This window comes from Cygnus olor, chromosome 1, assembly GCF_009769625.2.
Source record: "Cygnus olor isolate bCygOlo1 chromosome 1, bCygOlo1.pri.v2, whole genome shotgun sequence".
NCBI classification, from domain to species: Eukaryota; Metazoa; Chordata; class Aves; order Anseriformes; family Anatidae; genus Cygnus; species Cygnus olor.
In genome coordinates, this window is record NC_049169.1 from 121524226 (window position 1) to 121536353 (window position 12128).

Below are 12128 nucleotides of genomic sequence, written 5' to 3' on the forward strand. Positions count from 1 at the left end.
AGAAAAATGTTTATAATTTAATTGCAACTTATACTGTTCGTAATTTATATGTTGTGCCACAGAACCTGCTTTCTGGGAAGAGGAGATAAATTACATTTGGTAGTGATGGATAGCATTGTTCTAATGGTTATTTCAGTTGCAATTTATTTTTTATTTCTGATTATTTGCTATTTTGTGGGTGAAAGTAAGGTTATAGAGGTGTGGATAGAATGTGTACAGCTGAGCCATGTCCTGGAATGGACCTGTAATGTACAGCAAAACCTGGGAGCAAGATCTAGATGTATCAGTGTCTAAAATGAGATCATCGCTTTTAGTCCAAATGCAGTGAGGATATCTAAATTAAATATAAATTAAACACTCAAAAGATGAATTCTGTGAATTAAAATAAAAACATAAAATCCTCTGGAAATGGGTTAGTTGTTTCTTTAAGCAATTTAATTGCAGAAGATACTTGACAAAAACAGGTTTTCATGTTTTATTATCTATAAGAGTGGCCCTAAGTATTAAAGTTAATGCTCTCACACACTAATACATAATTATTTATACCACTTTGAAGTTTTATGTGTTTTTACAAGGTGCTAATTGTGCTGAATCAAGTTGACAAAATTGCATAATTTGTAGGTTAATATTAACATAATCCTACAGTATGTTGTTTAGCAACACTATAGAAATAAAGTTTCCTGAATATTTTTGCAATATGATGAAGACTGAATATCTTTAACGATTAAGCTTTTAATGATGTAAGTTGTGACACTTAGAAAATTTTATAACTAATAGTGTTCTTTTTCATGTAGGCCAACTGGCTGTGAAGCTTTGCTAAAGCAGAATAGATCATCGAAGTGGATTTCACAGTTTATCAAGGAATTACATCAAAATTTCAGGGAACAAATTGAGACAGATGCAAAATTAAGATTATTTGCTCTAAGACAACAAACCGAAAACCTTTTGCACCCTGTCTAATGTTTGTGATTTTCCTTTACTCAAAAGTTTTTCATCTACATTTTGGTAACTTCCAAAAGATGCCAGCCTTGTGACTTGGAACATCAAGTACAACCACATTGTATAGAGTTCCACAGAAATCATGTCTGATTTAACATCCGTAAATAGCTGTGCAATATCAGGTACAATACTACCAAGGAATTTCAGTTTTTGCTTATACCTAATTTGATGTTGTTTTCTGAGTTGCTTTCTTCCCCCTCCAAGTCAAGTCTGAAGAGTTAGGAGCGTGATCATCTTTGAAGGAAGAGTGCCAATACTTTTATAGCTTAATGTAAACTGCACTGCAAATTGCTTCAGGAGTTGCCTTTGGTTGCTTTTTATATTCCAGAGTGCCCCCTCCCCCCCAAAAAAAAAATATAAAAAAATCCATTATGTACTAATGAGAAAAAAGGAAATTGACATCCCAGGAGGGAACATGTTAAGCACTGTCATGAAGGAGCTGTGTATATAGAAAAGTTAGGCAGGTGTACCATTTTTTTTTGTTAATTTTAACTTTCAAATTAGAAGAATAAGGCTAGCTTGATAAGTGTCAGAGCTCATGTACACTGCTTAAGCCCTTTGCAATTTATGCAAGTCATCCATTCTAGTCTGGAGTCTACATGGAACTTCATGCTTGGCTTCAGCGTGTTCTCTTCTATCTTCTTATCAAGTGTATGTTAAGAAAAACAGGACAGGGTAACAAATAAAGAGGAAATACTGCCCAGATACTGGACAGTCACCTATTATCTGCCCCAATTTCTACATGTGGTCATCAAAGGGAAAGGGATTTAATAGATGAAGATACAGATGAGTGGATACACATTTTTTGTTTGTTTGTTTTAGCTCAATGATTTGTCTCTGACTGCAAACAAGGCTGGATCCCTAGGTAAGAGTTTAAGAGTTGTGAGGCTTGTAACAATACTTTCCTAGCCTCCAAATTGTGTGGTTGGGGATTCTTGAGGAAGACGTAGTTTTCATGAACTTTCGTAGTTCTCAGAGGATTTCTCTTTTATGTACTCACTTATTAATTTTTTCTATCTACATTCTGCTGTGTCAAGACTTCAACATCTTAGCAGTTACTCAACGTATGTTGAGTTTACTCTTCTGCTTTTGTGGGTTTTGATCTTATTGCATATTAACAGGACTGCAGATGGTAAAAAAAAAATTAGAAAGCTATTTAAATTAGTACTGTGTATAAAATACTGTATTACACAGATTTAGCAGGGGGAGCTCTCACTTGGGTATACATAGGCGGTGTTCTGGAAGTGGTCCCCTAAAACACAGTGTGAGCACGAAGCTGCACGGTGACATTCCCTTCCATCCCATTTAGAATGGAGCTGCCACTGCAGCAAAAAAATTTATCTTGTCAGCATGATAGTGTTCAAGTACAGCTAATCACCTAAGGAGCACTGATTTTTAGTGGATTTGCCTGTCCATAAATTCCCACTTTTTTTTTTTCCACCCACCAATGCTTAATACTTATTATACCAAGGGTAGCAAAGTTTTGTTTGTTTTTAAGACCTGAACAACAAGCACTAGTATTTCAACGTGTAAGTTTTAACTGTACATATCTTCTCCCTGCAACTTTTGTCTTTTCTTCTCCTTGCAACTTTTAGTATCCAAAGCAAAGGGAAGAAGAATGGAGAGTGATGGGAGATTCAATTTGCAAGTGTTGGAATGCAAATTCCATGATATTAATATCAACCCCTACTGAATTTTTGCATTTAAGCTGCTGATAAACTTCCTCATGCTGAGAAAAGTAATTTCATTTCCTGAGGAATAGGAGGAGTTCTGCTTTAATGTAGTTTTCAAAATGAGAAACCATACTGGACCAAAAGAAATGGATTTTAACTTTTATTTTCCATGTGATATTCTTAAATGTAAAATAAGACTTTTCCATTTAATTCAGAGAAAAGTAAGGTTACAAAAAAAAAAAAAGTGCCTTTCAGTTTTGTCTAATTTTGAAAAATAGCATGATAATTGAAAAATCATCACGATCATTTTAATAAATGAGTTAGGTGATTGACTACAGTTTTTAATTAGATCAATAGTCTTTGTTTACAATGATGCTAAGAAATGCAACACACGTGGCAGATCCTGCACAACTCCCGTGTTCACCTGTAGCTAAGTAGAACTGTCATAAAATTTCCTAGGAATTTTAAGGTGCGTCTTCACGGCATTTTGAACATTAGTAAGAGTTGTATTGTGATTATAGCCAGGTTTCGTAACAGCAATGAAAAGCAGACCATTTTCCAGCCAGTGTTTTGAAAACTGGCATGTCTCCAATTGGCATTGCTTCATAAATAGAAAAAAATGCAAAGGACACAACTCAAATACCTAGCCATCTGAAAAGGGTTGTACTGTGTGAAGGGAAGAGAACACTGAAGAAAGCTATAGTGGTATAAGATGTTACAGCAGTATACGAGATATCTGATTACCATAACACTTTTTCTTTTTTTGTAAGATGCTTTCAAATGAAACTCTTCTCTAACATGTGCAACAAAAATATTTCGAGTTCATGAACTGTGCTTATTTTTGAAAAATGTATTGTAGTATTCAATCTGATGCCTCAACAGCCATATTCCACATATTCCACCAACTACTATTGTGCAGAAATTACTCTAAATCTCTATTTTCCAGGGTTTGTGCGCTGATTTTTTTTTTTTTTTTAATTTGGTATTTTCTGACAATTTCTTGGTTGGTTGGTTCTGGGTTCCAAAATAAAATATGGGAGAATACTATTTATAAACAGTCTCACGGTATACTAAAAACTTAATACAGCTTGCTATTGTAGGGAACAGAGACTTAGCTCCTGTGGGAAGACAATCAGTGCATAAAGCTTAGAGGAGTCCTTCCGTAAATTAATTCTTGTTCTTAAGTCTCCTCTCCCCCCCTCACCCTCCCCACCGACTCCCCTCCCCCCCATTTCTTAGTTTTAGCTAGTAAGACTGTATCCTGAATGTTAGGAAGGATTGTTTTGTACCAGGCTGCATCTTTCTTTATCTTTTTGTCATTGTTTTTAATGGCAGGACTGATCATTTGTTCATGCAGTCATAGAATCATAGAATGGCTTGAGTGGGAAGGGACCTTCAAGATCAACCCCCCTGCCATGGGCAGAGGTGCCTCCCACTTGACCAGGTTGTCCAGGGCCTCATCCAACCTGGCCTTGAATACCTCCACAGATGGGGTATCCACAGCTTCTCTGGGCAACCTATTCTGCCTCACCACCCTCTGAGTGAACAATTTCCTCCTAATCTCTAATCTAAATCTCCTCTCTTTTAGTTTAAAACCATTCCCCCTTGTCCTATCATCTGCCTGAGCAAAAAGTTGCACTCCATCTTCTTGTAAGCTTCCTTTAAGCACTGAAAAGCTGCAATAAGGTCTCCCAGGAGCCTTGTCCAGGCTGAACATCCCCAGTTCTCTCTGCCTTTTTTCATTGGTGAGGTGCTCCAGCCCTCTGATCATCTCCATGGCACTCCTCTGGACCTGCTCTAACAGCCCTACGTCCTTCTTGTGCTGGGGGCTCCAGACCTGGATGCAGTACTCCAAGTGGGGCCTCACAAGGGCAGAGCAGATTGGGGCAATCACCTCCCTCAACCTGCTGGCCACTCCTCTGTTGATGCAGCCCAGGATGCAGTTGGCCTTCTGGGCTGCAAGCACACACTGCTGGCTCATGTCGAGCTTTTTGTCCAGCAGAACTCCCAAGTCTTTCTCTACAGGGCTGGTCTCAGTGAGTTCTCCCAGTCTGAACTCATGTCTGGGATTGCCCTGACCCAGGTGCAGCACCTTGCTCTTAGTCTTGTTGAAACCTCATTAGGTTCACATGGGCCCGCTTCTCCAGCCTGTCCAGGTCCCTTTGGATGGCATCTCTTCCTTCTGTTGTATTGACTGCACTACTCAGCTTCGGGTCATCTGCAAACTTGCTGAGGGTGCAGTTGATCCCATTGTCTATTTCATTGATAAAGATATTAAACAGTACTGAGGGACTCCACTTGTCACCAACCTCCCCTGGACATAAAGCCATTGACTGCAACTCTCTGGGGACATCTTTCAAGACAATTCCTTATCCACTGACACGTGCCTTGACATTGCTTCCAGGAGGATCTTTTCCACGATCTTCCCAGGCAGAGAAGGTGAAGCTCACTGGTCTGTAGTTCCCTGGGTCTTCCTTTCTACCCTTTCTAAAAATGGGAGTGATGTTTTCCTTTTTCCAGTCACTGGGGACTTCACCTGACTGCCATGACTTTTAAAACCTGATGGAGAGAGGCTTGGCACCTACATCAACCAGTTCTCTCAGGACCCTGGGATGCATAGCACCAGGCCCCACCTTGTACCTGTTCAATTTCATTAGACGATCTCAAACCTGCTCTTTGCTTACAGTGGGAGGGACTTTGCTCCCCCAGCCCTCATCTTCATGTTCAGAGAAACAAGAGACATGGGAAGCCTGATTGGCAGTGAAGACTGAGGCAAAGAAGTTGTTGAGTGCCTCAGCCTTCTCCATGTCTGATGTTACCAGATCTCCCTTCTTGTTTATGAGAGGGGAAACACTCTCCTTGGCCATCTTATCACCAAACTGGCAGAGTACTTTTATCTCAACTACTTCCCATGGTTGAATGTTTTTGTTTGTTGGTTTGTTTTGTTTAATTAAAAAAAAAATCTTCTTATAGATCTTTAATTGTGTATTTGCCTTATATTTTCCCTATCTTATAGTAAATATAAGAGTAAGTTCAAAGTCTCTGATTGCTGGCGCAACTCAGTTTAGTGTATTATTTATCAAAATTGGTTACTCTGAGGAAAGTATATAGCCATACATAGATGGTTACGAAGGGATTAATGTTATTCATACTATATGGTATTACAAGTTTTTAAAATGTGAAAACGTAGTTGGGAATATATAAACAAGAGAAGAAAAATCTATATTTTCTGTCTTCCTCCCCCCCAAAAAAAATCATCAGTCATCAGTACAATTGAAGATATGTCCAGTGTTCCCTGTTAGTAACCTGTTTTTATATGGTGAGGTAAACTCTTAGTAATTGTTTGAATATTACAGTTTATCCATACAGAACCAGATTACTTCCTGGAAAAATAATAGAGCATCTTTATTGTTATCCTTTAAGTACACCCTAAAACCTATTACAATCTTACAAAGAAGGATTATTAAACTAAACGACAGTAACATATTTAATGATGATCTGCTAACAAAGCATTCTAGCTAATCTCTGATTAGTGATCTTGTCAACAGGAACCCAAAATGTAGGATAACTGAATTCCTTAAAACATTGGCCATCTGCAAAATAAATTCTGTTTTCATTTCATGTCTTTAATACTTGACAGGAGTCAACAGATCTTGAACCAGAAGATTAATTAGTCACTCTGCACAAAAACAGATTAGATTTACCAAAATGCCAGAAGTGTTTACGTGGTCTTGTGTGTAGCGGACTGTATACTGGTAGACATGGAAGTAATATTTTTCATCCTAGGTTATTGTACAGAATTATATTTTAAATATCTTAATTTTGTTTCACTCATCCTTGTATTTCAGACATTTTTATTTTTGCATAAGTATCTTTATCAAATACTCAAATTGAAGTGAAACACATAAAACCATAAAAAAGTGTTTAATAAAAGTAGAAGGAGAATACTCCCTTTACACGCTAGAAGTGGAAGGTCCTTTGAAGGGAGTTCCTTTTTCTTTGCAATAAAAATAGATGGACATTTGTATCCACTGGGGAGGCAGAAAAAATAAGTTTCTTCCCATAAAAGTGGAGCCAAATTGTACTATATGCTTGGAATTATTTGGGGCATATAGATTCTCTGGAATCTCTTGCAAAAGCAGATTTCATAAATAATGTAGTCTTTTGCATCTGAATTACATACAATATTATAAATCATATTCCTACAAAAGAAAAGTCCTTTAATCATAATAGGATCATGGGACTAAATTTTGTAAATAAGCATGTCAAGAATCTGCCTACTGATTTTCATCCTTTGTCTTATGGTATTGTTGGTACAGATGCATCACAGATCTTTTAAATTATTTTCCCTTTGAAAAGGGATCTGAAAGTAGTTGTATGTTCACAACACAAAACCAGTATGTTAACCCGCAGAGAATGTTTGCAGTGTTGGTAGCCACAGCAAGTTACTGAACTGTGTTAGGAGCATTTTAGCAGTACTAGTGTTTTCTTCATGCTAAGTATATGGGCATATACCCAGTTACACTGTGGCCTGTGGGTGTTAAACCTGTGATGTGAGTTAGAGTGGGTTATAAAGCTGTTAACTGAAAACATGTTATGACCATGGAATTCATTTGAAACATCAAAAAACATTAAAAATGGATGACTGATTTTTGACACATATGTTTAGCAATATTTTCACTATTCAGAGGTACTACCATGTTTCTGTTTGATACAACTGTTAAAAATTTTAATATTAAATGCCATCAACATTACACAAATTTAATTTCAGAAATCCAACTTTTTTCCTTTTTTTTTTTTTCCCTGTGGTAAATAAATAAAGTGCCAATAAATAGATAATTACTTCATCTCCTTTTATGCTTGTAGACGGTTTGACAAATCTTTCGAGAAGTGGCGGCTTTTTCATTGTGACATGAAGAGCTTTAATCATTGGCTAACTGAAACTGAAGAGAAGCTGTCAAGAGCACAAATAGAGGTTGGAGACGTGGGTCATGCGAAAACCAACCAGTTTCTCCAGGTATGATTTGATTAACTCATTTCCTGTTTTCCTGCAGTAATTAGAAGTTTGCTGGTCTGGATACTCTGTATAGTTTTACAGTTCATTGGAGGTGGATTTCTAGTGTAGAGTGTTCAGTGGCAATTATGGCAAGATATTTCTGTTGTCCTTATTAAATATAGTATTACATGGTATATTGTAGTACTACCACAGTTATGGACTCATTTGGTCTTTATTTAAAGTGCCCATTAATTTCCATTTTATGTTTATATCCAGCAAAAGTAACAGGCTTTATTTTTAAATCTTGTGGAAGAAATGCGATTAACCATTGAGTTGTACAAGAAATATTTCATGAACTAAGTCTTGCAAGTGCCTTGCTCATTTTGCCTGTTTCATGTTTTAATCAAAGAACCTTGAGGATGCTTTTTGTCAAATGCGGTGTGACAGAATAGCCACTTAGTTCCTATGTGTCCAGTTCCAATTTGTATGCTTTTCATCTTACAAGCTCTTTGAGCAACATAAGGAAAATAATAACTCTAGTTTCTTGGTAGTTTATTTCATTTCTCTGTTGTATGATTGAAATGGTAATGGGTATGAAGAATTAATTCTAAACTGATATTTTGCAAGTTGATAGGTTCAGCTGAATAAAACGGCTTGACTAAACTCAGGTTTCATGTCATAAATTCTTACTTCTGCATAAGAAAAATCACTGTTAAACTGATCATTGTACATTTGAATTGCTGGATTGAATTATTGGATTTCAGGTTGAAAGAAGTTAGGTCTGTCTAACATTAAAGGTACAGTTTTGGTCCTTGGGCTTTTACTAATCTATAGCCAAGAGTTAAAATAAATAAATAAATCATGTCTTTTGGATTTTAATATTAAAAGTTACCTTTTTAAAATTTAGGCTGCTATTTCTTGACTGTAATATTCCTGAACCAAAAAGGAAAACAAATCATAAAATATAAAAATGATATAACTGCTAAGTGATATGTTGAGCTGAAGAAGCTAAAATAGTTCGTAAATATTTTTCTATGAATTACCATCACCACATCGAACACCAAGTCTAAGATCTGGACAAAAAAAAGGAATAAAGATGCTTTCTAATGCATATATAAAAAGTAGCAGACATCATGCGTTTTTCCAAACCACTGAAATTTTGGCTTTCTGTCTCACAGTTTTAAGCATTTCTTTGAAAAGTGAATATACACTCTAGTACCTATCTGACAGACAGTAATATGGCAGTGCAAAGCCTTACCCTTTCTTCTGCTTGGCCTTGCCTGCTCCATCACCCTTCTCTGCACTATTCTAGTGTCCTCAAGCAGCTTCAAATGTATGCTCAGATCTGAAAAAAGTGTTTCTTCCTTTTTTGCTAACAGTTTTCTAAAACATTATTTTCTTTCTGTGAAGAGTTTGATCTTTGAGGGTTTCCAGACCAAGTTAATGTGCCATAGATGTTATAAATGTACTGTATGTGTTAGAACATTTCACAGTCCCAACAGATTAGAGATGTTATTTTCTTCTCACTGTTGAGGAGAAACTTCATACTGAATTGAATATCATACTAAAAGAACCTGAGATAATGCCCTGCTATAAAGAGGCTTAGATTTCATTGTAGAACAAGACTGCTTCTGTTCTACATTGCTCTTTGACATAGCCTCCTTCTCATGTAAAAAATATGTTTCATTTTATATATTTAAAACACAAGAATAATGCAAACATCTGAACATAGAATCATATAATGGTTTGGTTTGGAAGGGACCTTTAAAGATCATCTAGTTCAGCTACCCTGACATTACAGGGACATCTTCCACTAGACCAGGTTGCCCATAGCGCCATCCAGCCTGGCCTTGAACGCTTGGCATCCACCATTTCTCTGGACAATATGCAGAATGGATTTCTACCAAAATTTTCTTTTTGCAGTCCATCAAGCATTTTCTTTCTTTTTTCCGTGTGTTAGAAATCCCAGCATATCTCAAAAATTTCATTTAATTCAATAAAACAGTAAAAACTACCTTTCTGATGAAAATTCATGGAACTTGAAAATATTCCACTAACATCAAGAACACAGACTAAATGTTATTCTACATTTATTTATGAAAGAATGTTCAGTCTGAAGCTCCATTGTCACAGTTTTCTTTACTGGCTCTTTATTTTCTTGGTTAGCAGAAAGAGTCTGAAGCTTACACAGCATACACTGATAGTGCAATGCAGCAGGAAAGCCTCTTGTTTGAAACATATTAGGCTTCTATGAATCTGACAGGAGATATCATTAGAATTTTCATTAGGTTAAAAAGTTAAAACAGCTGTGTGTTTTGATTTACTAGGTTAGCAACTTGTTTAATTGATGACATCATGCTGCTCAGTGAACCATATTCAGAATTAACAGGATTTGTCTGAAAATTCCTTCACAACCAAGTGAATAGTCTTATACTGAATAAGAAACTGTTTTAGGAAAAAAAAATACACCAAATATTCAGATGTGTAGTACTATTTCTAGGCAGGACTACTTTGGAAAAGTAAAGATGAGTATGGTCATTAACATTCAGTAAATACATGGAGTCAAATGTAAATGTAAAATGAAACAGTCAACACTATGATTAGGTGATTATGTTAATATAGGTTAAGAGATAATTACATTCTTTCAGGTGTTTTGTTTTTTTTTTGGTTTCCTTTTTGCTACACAATGCGGTAGGATATTACACAACATTTATGCATCTACTATATTGTAAACAAAACCTAATAATAGAATTGTTTCATTTCAGGTCATGAATACTTGAATACTCTTATTGCAAAAAAATTTGTTAGGACTTCTTGAGAGCAGAACTGTGCTGTTGGAAAAAGAAATACCACATTTCATTTTTTAAGAAATTGTAATTGACTTTTATAATTAGAAGACATAGGCTTTTAAGGGATTTTTTACAGATAACACATCATATAATTCATTTGAAACTTATTGAACTCAGTCATGAAAGTAGGTTTGTGGGTTTTTTTCTTTCTGTTTTTTTTTTTTTTTTTTCTCTCATTAGTCTGGTTGAAAAGTTTTTCTGTCTCTTCACTCCTTAATTCACTTGGACTTCAACTTCTTCAATCTCCTCTATTTGCACTTAGTTTATACACATTTTTTCTTTTGCCAAGACTGAGATGTAGCTCAGTTTTATCTACTCCCTGATGTTTATTCCTTTCTGTTCTTATGGGCTTCAGTCAGGTCCTCTGTTGGACCTCATTTTGGTAAAGCTGTAGTTTTCTAATCTGCTCTTATATGATAGCTGGACAACTTGACACTTAATTCCTGTGTCTGTTTCTTGTTTCCTGTGCCTATGCCTCATTCTAAAACACAAGTTCCCAAAATAGCACAATATTGTTCCAGCTGAGACGTCATCCATACTGTCATTAAGGTAACTCAGGTGTTACACTTTATGGGTTGGATCTTACCATGGCTGAATGTTAGAACATCATTTGCAATCATCTGTCTAAAAGTCAACATTTCAATTTTTTTCTTGTGGTCTGCCTTTCAACACCAATATATATTCCATTTAAAATGAAAAAATAAAATACAGGTTACATTGGAAATTGGTGCCAGTTTTATATGCAGGGAAGAAGCAAAGAAGAATTACTATTGTGGTGTGTGCGTGTATGTGGGAGTACATGGTGTTCAGGTACCATAGGTAAATGCTAAATTGACTGCTATAAAACCACAAATTCTTCAAAAGTATCAGAACTAGACTGACAAGTTTCTGAATCATTGCCTGGAAATTTAAAATTAGTATCCTTATTTCAAAAATACACAACATCTAAAATATTTACTCCTTACACTGGTATTAAGAATTGGTCAGCAGTCTGTCTCTATTTAGTATCAACTTTGTGGTTGCAGGTTTAATTTTATTTTGTTATTTTATCTGTTGTTTGGAATTTTGTATGTGTGCATTTGTTTTGTTTGGGTTTTTGTTTTTAAATAGTAAAATGATTGGATCTGAATTGTGAAACAATGTCTTTGTGTTCATGATGTTCATCTATTGTGACTAGTCAGTGATGGGCAAGAACTGGACTTTATAACTTTTCTATAATTTAAATGTTTCAAAAATATTACTTTTCTATAATAATTTCTAAATTTTGTACTTTCATTTACAGACATAAATATCAAGGAAATTATGTTTACATTTTATGATCACAGAAGACCTTAAAACCAGTGAGATTTTGAAATTATCAGATGGCAAGTTTATTAATTATACTCTGCCTTCTGAGCATACTGTGCTTCTAAGTTACAGGTCTCTCTTAAATTGTTCATACATTAAATTGTTCAACATTTACATTTTAGAGTACTTATCCAAGTCTGAAAAAGGCTTGTGAATGACTCATGCCTTCTTTAGACTTTCCTTCTACTGCAGTATAATGTCAGGAACTTCATATTTTTGCTTTGCAGATGTTGTAAGAAAAAATAAAAATAAAAATAAAATACA

At 35.5% G+C, this 12128-nt stretch overlaps 1 protein-coding gene across 17 annotated transcripts in view; it reads left to right on the plus strand.

Annotated features, from left to right (window-relative positions):
- DMD (dystrophin) overlaps positions 1-12128 on the plus strand; it is a 1063969-nt gene that overhangs the window by 475236 nt on the left and 576605 nt on the right. For all 17 annotated transcript variants that reach the window (XM_040530986.1, XM_040530983.1, XM_040530994.1 and 14 more), the window contains one exon: positions 7539-7689. In XM_040530986.1, the coding sequence (XP_040386920.1) occupies positions 7539-7689 (151 nt within the window). The remainder of the gene's footprint in view (positions 1-7538; positions 7690-12128) is intronic.